Consider the following 17,600-nt stretch of genomic DNA (forward strand, 5'->3'; position numbering starts at 1 on the left):
CTTAAACACCATAAATGATTGGCAGCACTGGTAAGTCATAAGGAAATTTCACCCTTCTTGCCCTTTCCCAAGGTAATAATGACAAGCTGGCCATACTATAAATCCTTAGTTCACTACAGCTATGTTTTGTCTCTAACACTACAAGCAAGGCTGCCAGAGGACTTCTGTGAATTGTAAGCAAAGTCTGTTTCACAAACAGAGCCAAAACTGCTCTGTAGGACCAGGCCTCTCTTCACCACAGCAGCCGCCAGTGCCTCGGCCACACCGGAGCAGCAAGTGCAGGGGTTGGGATCACAGCAGTGCCTTGCTTCCACACCTTCCGAAGACTTTTGCTCTTTGCATTTTGCATGCCCTGGGAAGCTCAGTTGCATCTCAGATTTTGAAAGCATGTTGTTATTTAGTCAGCATTTCAACTGCACTGGGGAAACTGGCCAACAGGCAGGACCTGCAGCACAACCAAAGACAGATGGGTTGGGCTGGGCTGTGTGCCAGTTGTCCTAGTGTCACCTGGTGAGCAAATCACCTGGATGTCATCTGACATGGAATGTACAATAGAAAATAACCCCCGAAACTGGAGGGTGTTCAGGTGCCACAGTGACACGCACAGTTTGAGAACACAGAGTAGCAGTCTTGCTTAAGGGCTTTAGCTAGCTTCCAAAGAAGATGATTCCATTTCCTAGGGGGAAGAATCCTTCTGAGGGAACCAGAGCCAGCCCAGCTGCACGGGCTGTGAGCCATGCCTGACATGTGCCAGGCTGGGCCGGGCAGAGCCAGAGGGGCTCTGGGGAGGACAGACCTGTCCCTGCTGGGGACACTGCTCAGGAGGGACAGGGCTCTGCTCCTTCAAGCATTTTAATTTCACTTTATATGGTTTTTTTCACATTGCTCCATGCATCTTACAAACCACCCCACCCCCCCAGAGGTCTCTGGCATTTTCACTCAGGTTGTGCAGGCAGCAAAGTGAAGAACAAGAGCCGAGGTGGCCCATGGAACAAACAGACCTGGCTGCAGCTGTGTGCCGGGGTGTGGGGCCCCTGTGCTGCTGGACCCACCGGGACACCCTCCTCAGCCGAGAGCCAGCACAACAGCCCACATGCCTCTGGCTGAATCACCAGCTAAAGGGATTATTAACTTCCAGCTGCGTTGGGCCCCATTTCCTTTGTGCAACAGTCTGCTTAATTGCTAATTCTAATTTACTGTTGCGGAGCATAAGCCCAGGTCCAAGGATAAATTAAAATGATGGCTCTATGGGAAGTTCAGAATTTAACTTTCTAACTTATCTGATTTGATGCAGATACAAATATTTAAATCCAGCCAAGGAAACAAACAGCCTGTTTCTAAGAAGTTCCAGCTGGGAAGGGGGGAAGGAAGGATTTTGTAGGAAGAGAGGCTGCAACAATCAGTGCACTGTCACAGTGCCTGCAGGAGCAGAGCTTTGGCTGGTGCTCCTCCCCTGCGAGGTTCATTTGGGTTTGAGTTTCTTGAGCTTTTTTTTTTTTTCCTTAAGTGAAAAACTACTTTCCTATCCTGAGAGTAAGAGCTTTTACTTTTAAATCTCTTTTGTACAATTGCCCTGTTCTCTTTTCAAGGGAAACACTGAACCTGTGGGTGAAACACACAGAACCTGGCACATGATCGGTGGCCATCCCCACACTGACAGATGTTACTTTTGTTGAAACAGATCAAACCTAAATTCAAACTGCAGTAAAAAAAAATTAAAATACGAATTTTATTTCTGAATGTTGAAATTTCAAATGAGATTTCTAGTAATCTGGGTTCTTTAGCACATCTGAATCCTGTGACTGAATCACACCCATGGCTTTGGTGCTGCCAAGGAGAACTGTGCTGGGGATACTCCCTGAGCAGCTGCCAGAGAGGATGAGGAGAAGGCAGCGCGGTGAGGAGGTTACACAACGTCACAGGCCATGCCGTGTCGCTGCCCGCGGGGCAGAGCCAGCCCTGCGCGGTGCCAGGTCAGTCCAGCTGACCGCTGGCAGCCCCGCCACGCCAGCCAGGCCCTGCTCGCCATGTGCTCCCCACACACGTGCAGGCAAGGCTGGCACGGCCCCAGGGCACCCTGACCTTCTCTGCCACGCCAGGCGAGCACCCGGCTGCAGGAGCACCGGCTGACGGACAGACAGCCACGGACAGACTGCACACCAACTAACGGACAGACAGCCACGGACAGACTGCACACTGACCAACAGACAGACTGCACACCGACCGACAGCCACAGACAGACTGCACACCAAGCCACGGACAGACAGCCACGGACAGACTGCACACCAACTAACGGACAGACAGCCACGGACAGACTGCACACTGACCAACAGACAGACTGCACACCGACCGACAGCCACAGACAGACTGCACACTGACCCCCAGACAGACCGACTGCACACCGACCCCCGGACAGACCGACTGCACACCGACCGACAGACAGACAGCCATAGACAGACTGCACACCGACCAACAGACAGACTGCACACCGACCGACAGCCACAGACAGACTGCACACCGACCCACGGACAGACGGCCACGGACAGACTGCACACCGACCCACAGACAGACTGCACACTGACCCACAGACAGACTGCACACTGACCCACAGACAGACAGCCATGGACAGACTGCACACTGACCCACAGACAGCCAGCCATGGACAGACTGCACACTGACCCCCGGACAGACTGCACACCGACCCACAGACAGACAGCCACAGACAGACTGCACACTGACCCACAGACAGACTGCACACCGACCCACAGACAGACAGCCACGGACAGACTGCACACCGAGCGACAGCCACAGACAGACTGCACACCGACCCACAGACAGACAGCCACAGACAGACTGCACACTGACCCACGGACAGCTGGCCAGTCCCAGCCCAGCACTGGGCAGCCCAGACTGGCCATCAGAGAGGTTCCTCCTGCAAACTACAACATCAGCCTGCCAAAATTCAAAGAAAGGCTCAGATCGTCTCTAAAGCTCATTAGGCCTCAATAAAACCACTTTTTTGAGCAACAGAGAGAGTGGCTGGGTACAGTAGAAATTTGCCCCAACCAAAGTCCCTCTGAGGGAAGTTGTTGGTGAAAACTAAGAGGAGGGCTGAACTGATCTAATTCTGAGGCATTACGGACTCTCCAAAGCAAAGCTGAAGTGAATAATCAATTGTGGACACCAGAGAGAAATGGTGTTTGAGAGTGTCTGAGGAAAAATGGAAACAAAGTGAGAAAAGATTATGTTTCACTGTGGAAAAGACCATTGTGATCAATCCTCAGCACCTTTTATTCCAGTCAAAATGTACAAGGTGTACTGGATCTCTATTTGCACTACAAATGCAGCAACTCTACCAGTTTCCAGATGAATTTTAATTGCATCACATGCTACTGATTTCACATTCACAGGGGACATCTACAACAACTTCTTCTGTGCTACCATTAACCACTTTCACAAACATTGAACAAGCAAACACTAACATTTATTTCCCTCCACCTACAAACACAACTGACTTTTACCTTTGCTTTCTCCCAGATTCACTCCTGGTGGTGCCCCATCCACCTACAGCTTCATGCTGCAACCTCAGATTCTAGGCTTTCCTTGCCTCCAAGCAAATGACTTGTACTCACATGTCCACCTCATCAAAATTTTGAGATATACCAAATCTTTTCAAAAATCTGTCTTTTAGTTAAGCAAACAGAAAACCTCCCCAAACCATATATATTAAAATTCACCTGAGCCCCAAAGGAAACAACTGAAGTTCACTCAGCCTGGATCTCCAAGATCATCAGAAAGATCTGCTCCCTGCCATCACCACTTCTGGTAAGGATGACTTGTGGTTAACTTGGAACTTCTCCCAGGGGAGTTTCTCTCTGTTTCCCCTGCAGCCCGAAGGCAGCTCTGGGCTCTGCTCACCCCGGCCCCGCGGGCGCTGCACGTACCTGGATGTATCGCAAGGCACTCCTGAGGACGCTGAGGTTTGAGGTCTTCTTGTCATCCACGTTGGGGATGTTGCGCTTTAATGTCTCAAAGCACTCTTTCAAATGTGCACGTCTAAAGAAAACACAGGCGGGTCGTCAGCTGCCAGGAGACACACCAGGAACCAATTCCACCAGAGGGGAGAGCTTAATTGGGGCCCTAATCCAGCAAAGCACCTACACCTGTGCACAGCAGCTCCCCAGCACAGCACGAGCCAGCTCACCCCAGCAGGGACTGTGCCTGAGTTCTATCCCAGCTTTGTTAGAACACTGTGCAGCCTTAAATAAAATATCTCATCTCACTGTGCTGGTGCTTTCACTGCCACCATACTTCCAATTTAGCTAGTCAGGCTTATAAGAGTCTTGGGTCAGAAACGGATGTTTATTCTGTATTCGCACTGTACACTGACCCCTCATTTGGGGTATTTTACTCCTTCTAAATCAAAAGAGAGTCACTGTTATGCACTGTTACTGCTTTGCAGGATCAGGGTGCTTGGGATGCAATGGTGCACTTAAACAAAACATATTGGGAAGCAAGAAATGCAGAATTGAGCTATAAAAAAGCCAAGCAATAGTGCAAGATTCAGTAAAAGTCACTAGGAATTTTATTCAGGTTATCAGTTTAAAAAACAAACAAGCAAACAAACAAAAACCCACCAAAGCCAAACAAATATTGACAGACAATAGGCCAAAAAAAGGAGGGGAATTACAATTAAAAAACCCAACCTCTGGCTTTCTACGCACCTGTTCTTCTCCAATTTATTATGTACTTCCCTGGTCCCAACCCTGTAACCCAAACAGAACAAAGATCAGCTCAGTGTGAGGTTAAAAACTCCTGCCTTGCACCTGTGCTTGCAGCAGTGTCTGTCTGTCAAGATGCAAAAGGAACAGAAGTTTTCATATATCCCTGGTTTAACATTAAGTACACACATATTTCTGCCTATACTGTTTCAAGATAAACTCCATACTTTACATGTGCATCAGGGGAACTAAGCATTGTGCATATAATGCACAAAAGATACAAACAGGTGTGATGTGTGTGTATATATGCAGAAACAGCTACTACCAACAACAGGGAAAGACACAAAGTGTGAATTTTAAGTATTTGTACAGAACCAGAGAACCCAGATTCTGACCTGGCTCTGATCTATGCCTACACTCCAGCGGGACAAGGTTGTGCAGTTTCAAATTCAAGCATATGGGATTGGGCAGACACTTCTAACTGCTTTGGGTTTTTACTGTGCATGAAAGAACACAGCTGAGGATAAACATGGAATGAAGCAATACAGGAATTCTCTAGTCACTGCTTAAGGAAAAACCAGCGTGAGTTTCTGGTTTTGGGGGTTGAATCCACCCACTCTCTGAATCAGAGGAGTATTTTTAGGAAAAGCCAAACAAATACATGTTATCTCGGTTTTTCAGCTTAGTTTTTCAGCAATAAGGTACATTAGCAGACCTGGAGATTTCAAGTATCTTTCATACACTGTGCAAAGTAATTTGCCTTTGACTCAAAATACAGGACATTGAGGTAATAATATTTAATAAATTGTCACAAATGTTTGACAGCATTTTCTCATGAAACATTCATAGGCTGAAAAAGACGTCTTTTCTTATGGAGCCTTTCTGGAGCAATTCTGAGGGGATGCAATGGTGGTGCTGTGCTCCACACTGGCACCACAGCCCCCGCACCTCCCAGGGCAAAGCTCAGTCTGACAGCACAGCCTCAGTCTGTGGGTGCACTTGCAGCCACCCCACTGCCCACAGCCCAGGCAGCCAAACGTTGCAACCTGTCCTGGTACCCCCGTGCCAGCAGAAACCTCCTCCAGAGCTCCCTGAACCCACACAACATCAGTGACAGCTCTCTTATTAGTGCACAGACCGACAGACCCTTCCAGCAGCAGACAGGCTCTGAAGATCTCAATCTTCTCAGATGAATTACACTGGCATTTTACTGAAGCCTTTATCTTCATGAACTCCTATCTGCATTACTTGCACTGTTTCTGTGTGTTCTGGGATTTGTACATCCCAGTGAACCTTTATTCTGTCCACTATACATCTCCACCAGTCCCTGTGGGATTCACAGACCATCTCCAACACCACTGCCAAGAGACATGTCCCTGCTGCAGGCAGCCAGGAGAACAGTCAGAGGCCCAGACAGCACCTCCAGGAGAGAAGACTGAACAGATCCAGGTCACTTATGCTGCAGGAAAATTGAGGGGCCAAAGGAAACAGGTAAAACTGCTGCAAAGAAGGGAATGGTTTGTTCTCCCAGTCCACAAGCAGTAATACCAGACTCCCTACTGGGATACTGTGGTCTGGAAACAACTACCTACAGAGAAGGCAGGGTCTCCACCAGCCAAAGTCCTTAAGAAGAAGCCAGAAAAACACTAACCTGGAGCAACATCAGAGCCACAAGTCCTTTCAGAGGGTGAGGGCAGACTAAATAGCCTTCAGCACCTTCCAGCTTCTGAGCAAGCAGGAGGCCCTTAGCACTTACAGCACTGAGAAACTGGTGATCACTGTCCTCAGAATAACATCTCCCAGATCCCATTCCGGTTTTCAAAAAAGCTCCCACAAGCAGCAGTGCACTTTGATTTCCCTGACCAGTACAAGCAGTGATCTTTTGCCAAACATAACACGAGATGCCACTTGAGATCAGACATGAAGGGCTGGGACTTGCTTCCCAACCCAGTTCTGGCCTGCAAAAAAAACCTCCTTGTACAAAATCTTAGTGTGGAGTGAGGGAGGAAAATAAAAACTCGTCAAGCTAAAAAACCCTGCTCTCAGCAATTCAAAGCAATTAAACATCACAGGTCTTGGCGTTTCTGACCCAACAACGCTTTGCACAAGCAGGAGCCGCTCCAGAGAGATGCAGCTTAGCTCGTCCCCCTGGACACGTCCCCAGGGCAGTCACTCACCCTCCAATTCTCTTCTTGAGCTCGATGGGTTTCATGTCGTCGGCCGGCGCCAGCTTCAGAGCGCCGAGCGGCGCGGGCGCGGGCGGCAGGGGCTGCAGGGGCTGCGGCACCACATGGTGCTGCGAGATGGCCAGCACGGGCGCCGCGTAGGGCGGCAGCTGCTTGGGGCTGCCCGCCGGCGCGGCCTTCCCATCCGGCAGCTGCGGGCCCGGCGGCCGCTGCATCACCGGAGCCACCGACGGCGCTTCCTGGGGCACCGCGGCGGCGCTCAGCAGCGGCTGGGGCCGCGGCACGAGCGGCGGCGACAGCGCGGCCTGCTGCGGGGAGCTGCTGACAACGGGGATGGGAATGACCGAAACGGGAGCGGCCAGGGCCGGCGGCAGCAGGGGCACGGGGCCCGGCGGGGACACGGGCACCGGCGGCTCGCTCCGGGGCTCCTCTGCGGACAGGGCGCTGCTGGCCCGCGGCACGCCGGCCTTGCCCGCCTTCTTCTGCTCCTGCTCCCTCTCCAGGCAGAGCTTCTCATGCTTCTCATTCTCCTCTGGAAGAGAAACACACGCAGTGAGCAATGGCGCTCCCCTGAGAGCAGCCTGCAACCAGCAAGGGGCAGGATCCCGAAGTTAAAACACGCTGGGTTTTATACTCAGTGAATCCCAGCTCAGTGGACACTGCACCGATACAAACACATTAGGGCATCTCTTTACTGCTGTGGATTTTAATCAAGCTCTTAAACTTGGCTTTGATGTGTGTATATTCCTGTATGTTTTCAGAACACCGGACAAAGTAAATGAAATCTGTGTGGCCCGACTAGCAAAATAAACCTCATCAAACGCAATCCAGGGCTCAGGCTTTAACTGCGTGAACATGGCACAAACAAAATTTATTTATACAAGTCCTGTGGCGCCAGTGGCCCTGGCATCTAGACGTTGCGCAGTCTTAATCAAATATCTCCAAACCCACCATCCGTGAGGCTCAGCAGATCCCTCCCCAGACAACCTCTGAGGAGCTGCAATGAAAGGTGGTGCAGCAACCTCTTCATAGTAATATACAAATATTTGGAAAATAAAACCTTAATTTATCAAGGGAGGGATTAGGGGAAGGGCTTTGGAAGGACAGCTGGGTGTTCTGTCCTATACAGTCACCAATATCAGGTAATTTAGAGGAAGCTCTTAAGAAACATCCTGACAGAGCCTCTCCCAGGAGAAGGCCTGACTGAAACACTGAAGTCAGAATATATATTTAGGAAATTAGGGAGAAGAGCACGTATGCTGCCACCTGGAATTACCAGGCTATGTTCAATCCCCCAGTGATCTTCCAGACAATCTGTATTGAACAGAACAAGCAGAAGGGGAAAAGGGCCCTACCAGGCACAGAGCTGCCCAGCCTTGCCATCCCCAAGCCGCCCTGCCACTACTGGGATACTTTCTAACCCATCTTTTGATCTTGAGGCTATAGTGCAAAAACTGCAGAGGGCAACAAAACTCTTACTCCCGATTCTGAATGCCCTTTGATACCTGTGACCGCCCAGCAACACTGACCCAGATCCAGGCGGCACAATTTCCTGAAGCTCAGCTGCAGCAGCAGCCCAAACACAGCCCAACCTCCCCAAGGAGAGCAGCAGCCAGGTCAAGCCGCCAGCTGCCAAAGCAAACACTGTCCTGAGCGCACACCTGGAGAAACCACCCCCTGGACCGAGCTCCAGCACTGGGGTTGTAGCCCCAGTCCCTGACCCTGCAGTACTCACAAAAGCACCACATGAAATTCTGTCATCAGGAAGGGTTTCACATCCATACAGACCTCTTCCCAGGGCTGCCCGAGACTCAAATCCAAAGTTTCCATTCAACTTCTGCAGCACAAGTAGGGTGAGTGAGCAAAAGATCTGACTGACTCCAAAACAGGAGGGAGGTTGCTTAAGCAGTACCTGAGCCTTAAAGCTACATTCCTCTGCATTTTCTCAAAATATTTCAGGGTATTTTCAACAGTTCCTTAAAGGAAGAAGTGAAGCAGTGCAGGGTGCAAACACAAATCTTAGCTACCAACAATTTTGGAGTGGTTCAGTTCAACGACATCAATAACTAATACAGAAAAGCCCTTTGTCTGCAGATCTCTTGCTCCACTTTGCTGTTGGTTTGCAGCCAGAGCCGATGCAATGGCCCTGGCACAGGGTGCATGAGGAAACCCAGCCCCGAGGACCTGCTGACTCACGGTGCTCCCTGAGCCGCCTTCGCAGGACACAGCAGACCAAAGCCCACACAGCTTCCACCCAGGCTTCCAGCTGCACTGACACTGGAAGCAGGGAGCAGCAAAGGAGGCATTAATGGGAAGCCGTGGCAGTGCCGGGGTGCGGCGAGGACAGCAGGACCTGCCCAGGCTGCTGGACTGGAGCAGAGCATCCAGCCAGGACACCCGAGAGCAGCACCAACAGCCAGCAACACTCACCGGGGAAGGGAGAGAACAGGGAAGCAGGGTTACAGCAGGCATTACTGATCACAAATATTTATGTAAATGTCTCTGGAAGCAGGTGCAGCCCTTGGGCTGCTGACAACCTGCCAGCAAGGCCTTTGGTGTTGCTCCGTTGAGCTAAAGAGTTTATTTCAAGGAATTTTTTAGCCAAAATCCAACATTGAAGAGCCACTATCCTCTTGGGTCTGACTTACCCACAGGCAGAAAGGACCCATGCTCCCAACCCCGGCCGAAGCACTGGAGGGCCCTGAGCCACCTCTTTGGACAGAAACCCTCCCACTGGGTGGTGAAGGTCTGTCTCCTGCTCGCTTGGCCCTCACGCCCTGCACACAAACCAAAGACAGCCTTGGAAAAGCTCTGTTTTCTTATATGAAGGAAGCTCACCCATGTTTGGGCACAGATACAGATCAAGGAGGGGCGATGACCATGCTGTGTGCTCTGACACATGCAAGGCTCGTTCCCTCCCTTGTGGCACGCTCGCCGCAGGATCTCCTGCAAGCCCATGCACAGAAAGCAGCCAGGGCGCAGGGCAACCCCTTGGGTAAGAGGATAGCTGAATCCAAAGGTGCACCTCAAAATTATGTGTAATTTTCACTTGTTCTTTGCACTCTTAACAAGGGGACTGAGGACAGAACAAACCATGGGAGGTAACTGGTGCTGAGAACCCTCAGGGGACCTGAACCACAGCCCAAGCGTGAGGGGTCCTGGAATCCCACCCTGCCCACAGCACTCCACTTGCCAGCAGGTTCACATGGCGAGAGCAGGCACCTCAGGTCCCTGGCCACACCACCCAGGCAGTGACAGCAACATCGGCAGCCACGGGACAGAACAGCAAAGCCTGTCCTGAGAGGACACAGAAACAGGGTCAGTACCCCTGACCAGTGGCCTGGTGCTCTTTAGGGCCTTGATGGTCTGAGTACACAGCACAGGCACTCTTTGTTACCTAATAACCTGCTGCATTTAAATATATCTTGTCCCTTTTGCCTGCCCTGGAAATGCCACCAGTCTGTCTCAGGCACTGCACAGCGCCAGCCAGGGAGCAGAGGGCAGAGCCACACTGCCCTCGGGCCAGCAGCATGGGCCTGCAGCAGCCAGGGCATGGCCCGAGGCTCCCAAACCAAGCTGGAGGAGCAGGCTCTAAGGGATGCCAGTGCCCTTTGCATGCTCCTACCTTTCACTGAGGACACTATCAGTACAGAGAGTTTATCAAGGGTGTGTGCCTTTGCATAGCCAACCATCCCACTTCTGTGTGTGCCCAGTGGAGAACATCTCTCCTTCCAGAAACAGTGAGGCAGTTCTGTGGTGGTGTTTTCTGAATGGTCTGAAGTGTTTTCCTGAATCATTCAATGCTTCTGGGAACTTATCCTGAATACCTGGAACTGCTACAGCCCTGGAGAGGAGTGCCTTGGCCGTCACTCACTCTGGATATGCAGCAGTGACACCCGCAGGAGTCACTGCAGGCTCCTACCAGGAAAGTGCTGGGTACAGAAGAGTCTCCAGATATTTACTACTCCAAAGGCTGCCCTGGGCAGGGGACAAGTCATGCCAAGAGGAAGGGCCAGCTGGAGCCTGGAGGTTGGTTTCTGTTTCTGCAGTTCCCTGCCTCTGCAGGGGAGAACCAGGAAGGGGGAGATAAGAACAGTCAGCAGAACTGGAGCCCAGCAAAGCTCAGCATCAGCCAAGCAAGCTCTGAGTCACAGCAAATGCTGCTGACACCAGAGGCTGCACCACACAGCCACGGGCACTTCCAGGCCCAGCAACAAGCTTGCAGGACTGAGAGCCCTTTAAAATCAGGACACTTTTCTGACTCCTTCTGAATTGTGGTTGGTAACAGCACAAGCCCCACTTTTCTCTCCCATCTTAGCTAAAACTTTTCAGTTTGGTGCCCAGCCCTTGGCACTGTTGTTTCTCCACCAGTACCAGGGCAGTCCCAAGACACGGCACTGCTTCCCAAAGCCCTCCGGGCTCCTGGCCGTGCCCTCAGTACTGAGCTGGCTGCCAGGCACCCGGTGACACTTCCACAGGGCCACCTGGCACTAGGGCTCCCAGTGCTGTGCTCAGACTGCAGCCTGACACCAAACAGTCCCACGTCCTCTCCTCCCCACACACACAGCCCTTACCAGCACTCAAACTGTATTTAGGAGCACACTGTTCACAAAGGAACCTGAAATGCTTCCCAATTAGAACTCAGAGGTTCACAATACACTATAGAGAAGCAAGAGCTCAGCCAGCCTGCCCGGGGTCACTTTCAGGGGTTCAGAGACCCCTACCCCTACCTGACACTCTCCCTGCTGAGCGATCTTGCTGCACTGCCACTGCTGTCACATGCTCACACCTCATCTGCAGACTGGGTCACCATTCACTGCTAACAACCACAACACTCAGATCTCCACTTTCTCAGCCAGAGGATGATGACATCTTGATGTCATATCTCTAAAGGCAAAGGAAAATCAGCCTTCATGCGAACTCTTCCTCCCTAGCACCAACCAGTACAGACCACTAGTAAGACCAGAGACCTCGGTATCCAAACCTGAAACCAAATAAGAGCACACACTTTATTAGTACTTTATGGAGACACATGGCTTACAAGAAAGCATTTACTTTCAACAAAACCATCACACCTTCTGGAACACAGCAGGGAAAGACCCTCAAGAAATCCTGAAGTAGTTCATCTCCTAAGCCCCAAAGAAGAATCAACAATAATGAAATAAATACCTGCAGACATTTCTAAAAACAGCTTCTCCAGATAATTAACATTGTGCTTTAATAAGCTATTCTGGTGCTTAAATTAAACCCTGAATCAGCTCCAGAGTAATTTTACCTGCATTTTAGTTACAACTATCTCTTTGTGGACTGAAGAAAGAAATAAGGGGTGAGGATTCAGCAGCACCACAAAGGAAAACAGATCAAGGTTGCTAGACAAACCAAAATTGCCATGGAGAGCCTCATCTCTACAGAGTCCCAGGACCACCATGTCACCAGGATGCCAAGTGTGCCACTGTCACAGCTGCAGCATTGCACCTTGGGGGGCTGGAGGGATGCACAACTCCTGCTGTACCTTTCCACTGTATTTGGGATAAAGTGCAGGAAAGCAAGTGCTCTGACAGGCCAAGTGGGCACCAACAGCACATGCTGACTCTGCTCCACCATCCAAGGAGCCGCACCTGGGCAACCAAGCAGGTGAGCTGTCCTACACAAGATGGGCCTGTGCTTTTCCACCGGGCATCAGCATTTTTAAGAGACAGGGAGACAAAGTAATGCGCTCTGATAAAAAGCATGTATTTCTGTCAGCTGAACAGCTTCTGTGTCACAGTTCAGAACAAGAAGTGGTGCTGCTGGCAGGCAGGACCCAACCCATCTGCTCCCATGCACATGAGGACACCGCTGTCGTGCTTCTGGCCCAGGGAGAGAGGCACACACTGCAGGGAACAGTAAACCATGACATGCCTTAAATGTACAGGTTGGAAAAGAACAGCAAACATGAACTGACTTAATAAACAGTATTATAAACAGTCTATGTATCCTTAAAACAGACCAAAAAGCCCACGGATGTGCCCTCAGAAGAAATTCTGAGAGCCCACTTCATCCACTGCTGTCAAGTGCTCTGCAGGCTCATGTGTTACACAGCCAGCACGGTGTGCGTGTGTTCACAGCCAGCAAACATGCTGCTCGTGTGTTACACAGCCAGCAAGGGAGCACAGACGGGTGAAATGAGTCAGTGAGTCAGGCAAAACTGGATCTGGAAGATAACAGCCAGCCTGTTAGGTAAGCATGTTTGCTCCAGGTAACATTCCTCGATCTGTGATGAGAACGAGGGCTCACTGCTGCACCTTCATCCCAGGGCTGCACTAAGGGTTGCTTCCACAGGCTGCTCACTCTAGCCAGCTTTCTTCTCAAGGAAATGAATGGAAATCTGCAGGTTGCCCTTTAGAACCGTATCTCCATACTTGAAAAAGAAAGAAGAATCAAGGGTATCTGCCCATCAAAACAGGAAGCCACCACCATCACCTGAATGAGCGGCACCAAGGCAGTTATCCCTGCAATCCCATGACAATTATCCTTGCCACCCCCAAAATTCAGACATTGCTGTGTCACAGAGAAAGGCTCTTCCTAAACTCAAAGTCTAATTGTCAGAATAAGCATGTCAGTATGGCACTGTTGTCCTCAGAACTGCAGTGCAGCTCTCCTGGAAGCCTCTGGAAACAGATAAACTCACAGTGTATGTTGGGACGTGCTTTAACCTCCCCTGAAAGAAACCCAGGTGGGTGTGCTGCCTGCGGCAGCCAGCAAGACCAAGGCTGAGGCCACACAGCACCCTGGTGAGACAGAAGGCGGTGGTGGCCAAAAAGCCCCACAAGGTTTCTGGAGATGCAACTCAACATTATACTGATGAGATCAGTTGAAAGACAGCACTGAGAGACCTCACAGGGCACAGCACTGAGCCACTGCCTGACCACGGATGCTGGGTGTGAGCAGCTTCTCCTCCTCACCACTGGCACAAGGAAGGTGGCAACACAGCCAAAAGAAACCTTTCTGGCCACCACACACCGTTATCACTTCCAGGCAATTAAACATGCCCAAATGACAAGGAGGTGAGATGGAAAAGCCCAGAACTGTTTTTGTTGTGGGGTCACTGCCTGCGCTGGCACCACTCAGGAAAGGAATGATGTGAATGAACTGTACAGCATTGAGAGAGCAGCACACACATGCTGGACAGTCACAGACGAATATCTATGGGAAAAACCCTAAGAAAACAAGTATCAGTTACTGGCAGTTATAAAGAAATTTGTTTTTCTTAGATCATGAAACATTCCTAGATTAATCTAAATTCAAAGAAATCAGCACCCTCTAATTCAAGTCAAATGTCTCTGGAGTTTGCACACAACAGAGAGAGAAAGGACCTCAGGCTGTGAGTCTGTGCCCATGTAAGAGTGTTAGGAGTGTTATGTGCCTGGGAGGCACATACTTACAGAAGGGTTACAGCAGCAGCAGGCACTGCTGCCAGCTGCCGACCCAGAGGCCCATAGATGAGTTCAGTATATATATTTTAATGCTGTTCCCAAGATTGATTGATTTTCAGGCCATACTGGACCCCTGGAGTTCCACAGTGTAACTGGGGGTATAACACAGACCGTAACACTTTGCAGGACACAAGATTTCAAGCGGGAGGGGAGGAAGAACACAAGACAAAAAAGCCAGCCCAGTCTTAGTGTTCTTACTGATTACTTCCCAGTGCTTCCCAGCTGTTCCTCAGCTTACGCTCTCCCCTGATATCTTCCTGCCACCCAAAGGTCACTGCAGGGCTCCTCCTTCCTGTGCCAGTCTTCCTGGTGTTGAGACTTCCTTGAAGTGGCCACGTTTGCAGTGACGCTGCTGGTCCTGCAACCAGCCCGGCCCTTATGTGCCTGTGCAGCAGACAGGTGGCTGTGATCCCCAGCAGCACCCAGAGCCTGCGGCATGCTCGTGGTGGCAGCTCCAGCCTGCAGCAGGCTTTGTGTAACACTACATCCCCACACATCCCTGTGAGCTGCTCCTGGAGCTGAGGAACCTGCAGGGTGTCTTTTTCTTTGCTGTGTTACCCTGCCCATATATCCTGCTCAGCAGTAATTCCTGCCTCAGAAGTTGTCCAGCACAAGAAGCCGGGTTCCTCTTGCTCCTCTGTAAGCCAGAGCACAGCTAGTCGGACCCACTCACGAGATGCTCCCGCAGTGGGATGGCAGTGGAAGTTGTCTCCCAGCAGCAGACAAACCCAGCAGCCTGCAGAGGTCGAGCCAGGTGTTTGACTGCTGCACCCGAGCACAGCCACCACAGAAAGCCCGGAGCCGCTATCGCACAGGGCTGGCGGCGGCAGGGAGACTGTCAAGGGCTGGGAAGCAGCACCGGAGCTGTCACCCAGCGGGCGGGGAGCGCGGGCGGGCGGCCCGTGTCACCTCCAGATGCTGGGGTGTGCTCCGGGCTCGGGAATCCTCCCGGCCCTGCGCGGCCCCGCATCCCCCGCCTGCTGCGTGACTCATCACCGACACAATGGGCGGCGGCACAAAGCGCGGCTCCCGCAGCTCCGCCCGAGTCCCCGCGCCGGGGCCGCCGCGGGAGCGGGGCCGGCGCCGCTGTCCTGCAGCCCCGCCGCTGCTGCGCGGCCCCGGGGCACGGACGGCCGCTCCCGCAGAGCCGGGGGACGCGGCGGCGGAGCGGCGCGGGGCTGGAGCGGCCCCTCGGGGCTGCGCCGGTACCCCGGCCCCTCGGGGCGCCCCGGTTCCGCCGCCCCTCCCGGCGCCCCGGGCGGGCCCCGCAGCCCCGCCGGGGCCGCGCGGGGCGGGGCCGCGCGCACGTGGTGGCGGGCGGGGCCGAGCGAGTGACGCGCCAGGCCCCGCCCCCCCGCCGGCCGGGGACACGCAGCGCGCGGGGCGGGGGCGGCGGCGCCCCCGGCGGGAACGGGGCCCGGCCCGGGGCGGCCCCGCCCGCACGGAGCCCCGCCGCGCTGGCCCCGAACCGCCCCCGTGTCCTGACACTGCCCCGCCCGTCTCGCGTTCCCCCGGGTCGGATCCCCCCGGCAGCGCACAGCCCGCGCCGGTGCCCCCCCCCCCACCCCACCCCGGTGCCCGCGCAGCCCCGGCCGGCCGGCGCTGTCAGGCGCGGTCCCGCGAGGCGCGGGCGGACGGTCACTCACCACGTGCGGTCTGCTGCTGCTGCGCCTGCCACTCCAGGAACCGCGCCGCCTCCAGCAGCGTCTCGATGCTCATGGCGCGGGCCCGGCCGCCGCCGCCGCCGCCGCCGCCCGGAGCGCGGGCCCGCCCCGCCCGCGCCGCCCCGGGCTCGCCCCGCCGGCCGCAGCGCTGGCGACAAGATGGCGGGTGGCAACAGAAACACAACAGGCGGGCGCTGGCGCGGCCCCGCTACTACGCGGCGGGCGGCGCGAAGACGCGGAGTGGAGCTCGGGGCGCCGCCCGGACGGGACGGGGAGCGCCGGGACGCGGCGGCCGGCCCGGGCCGGGGACGCGGGGGCGCGGCCCCGCAGCCCCGCCAGTCGCGCGGGGCGGGCGCGAGCCGGGCCGGCCCCGGGGAGGGCGCGGGGCGGGAGACGCGGCGGCGGCCGGTCCGGTCCGGCGGCGGCGCGATCCCGGCTCCGCGTTTTGCGGGCGGCGCTCCCCCCGCAGTGCGCTCGCGGCCCGGGGCGCGCTGTCAGCGCGCGCGGGCCAATGGGCGCGCAGCACAACACGCGTGCTGCCCTCCACATGGGCGCCCCGCGCCGCCGCGCGCCTTAAAGGGGCCGCGCCCGCCGCGCCCCGCGCACGTGCGGGCCCGGCGCCTCCGGCGGGGCTTCCCCGGGCACCCCGCACCGGCACCGCGGAGCCGCGCCGAGCGCCCGGCCCGGGCCAGCGGGAGCTGTGCGGTCCGGGCACCCCGCACCGGCAGCGCGGAGCCGCGCCGAGCGCCCGGCCCGGGCCAGCGGGAGCTGTGCGGTCCGGGCACCCCGCAGCGGCACCGCGGAGCCGCGCCGAGCGCCCGGCCCGGGCCAGGCCAGCGGGAGCTGTGCGGTCCGGGTACCCGCGGGACGGGCCCGGCCCCGCTGTGCCCTCGCGGGCTCCCGGGTCGTGTCCCATCCCTGCAGAACCCCCTGAGCCCCCCGCGCTCCCGGCTGCGGGGACGTGTGGCTCAGCGCTCGGCGTGACTCGCCCCGCAGCCGGCGGGGTGCCTGCACGGAGGGGAAAAGCCGAACCCTTTTTTGGATAAAAGCACGGAAAAGAGGGAGCCCGTTGGAAAGGGTCAGCGCCCCAGTGCCTGCTTCCCGGGAAACACCGCGCGCTGCGGTTGCCCACGGTTAACTTGAGCAACGTTTTCTTGTATGCGGCCCCTTTGTCAGTAGCTTGTGAAACTAAACTGAACTTCAGTTATCCACAAGGAAATTTTCCATTCTAATTTCCATTCTCTCTACTTCTGACTGACTTCTGGTTTTTGGCTGGGAAGAGATACTGAAGTAAAGGGAAAATAAACTGGTTAGAAAAAACAGTGCTTCTCACGGAGGGAATGGGTTTTAAAAAAAACAGATTTTCATATGAGAATTTTCATTCTACCTACAAACATTAAGGAATTTACAAACCGAAAACTACCCTGAGGAATGGCCACTGAAAGGGGCAAGCCCAAATCCTTGTGGGATGGGCGGAGCTGGTTTGTGGCGCTTGGGGCTGACTCTAAAGGTGCTTCTGTTTCCCACCGCCCGTTCTGGGCGGTCAGGGCGATG

At 54.2% G+C, this 17,600-nt stretch overlaps 1 protein-coding gene across 1 annotated transcript in view; it reads right to left on the bottom strand.

Moving 5' to 3' along the window:
• The window catches only part of MNT (MAX network transcriptional repressor), a 32,030-nt gene extending 15,889 nt beyond the window's left edge, over nt 1-16,141 (bottom strand). The window contains exons 1-4 of the mRNA XM_021533068.1: nt 16,029-16,141; nt 6,899-7,439; nt 4,725-4,766; nt 3,945-4,056 (exon numbers count right to left, since the gene is read on the bottom strand). Of these exons, the coding sequence (XP_021388743.1) occupies nt 3,945-4,056; nt 4,725-4,766; nt 6,899-7,439; nt 16,029-16,101 (768 nt within the window). The 5' untranslated portion in view covers nt 16,102-16,141. The remainder of the gene's footprint in view (nt 1-3,944; nt 4,057-4,724; nt 4,767-6,898; nt 7,440-16,028) is intronic.
• Nucleotides 16,142-17,600: the final 1,459 nt, after the last annotated feature.

This window comes from Lonchura striata, chromosome 20 (genome assembly GCF_046129695.1).
Source record: "Lonchura striata isolate bLonStr1 chromosome 20, bLonStr1.mat, whole genome shotgun sequence".
Lineage (NCBI taxonomy): Eukaryota > Metazoa > Chordata > Aves > Passeriformes > Estrildidae > Lonchura > Lonchura striata.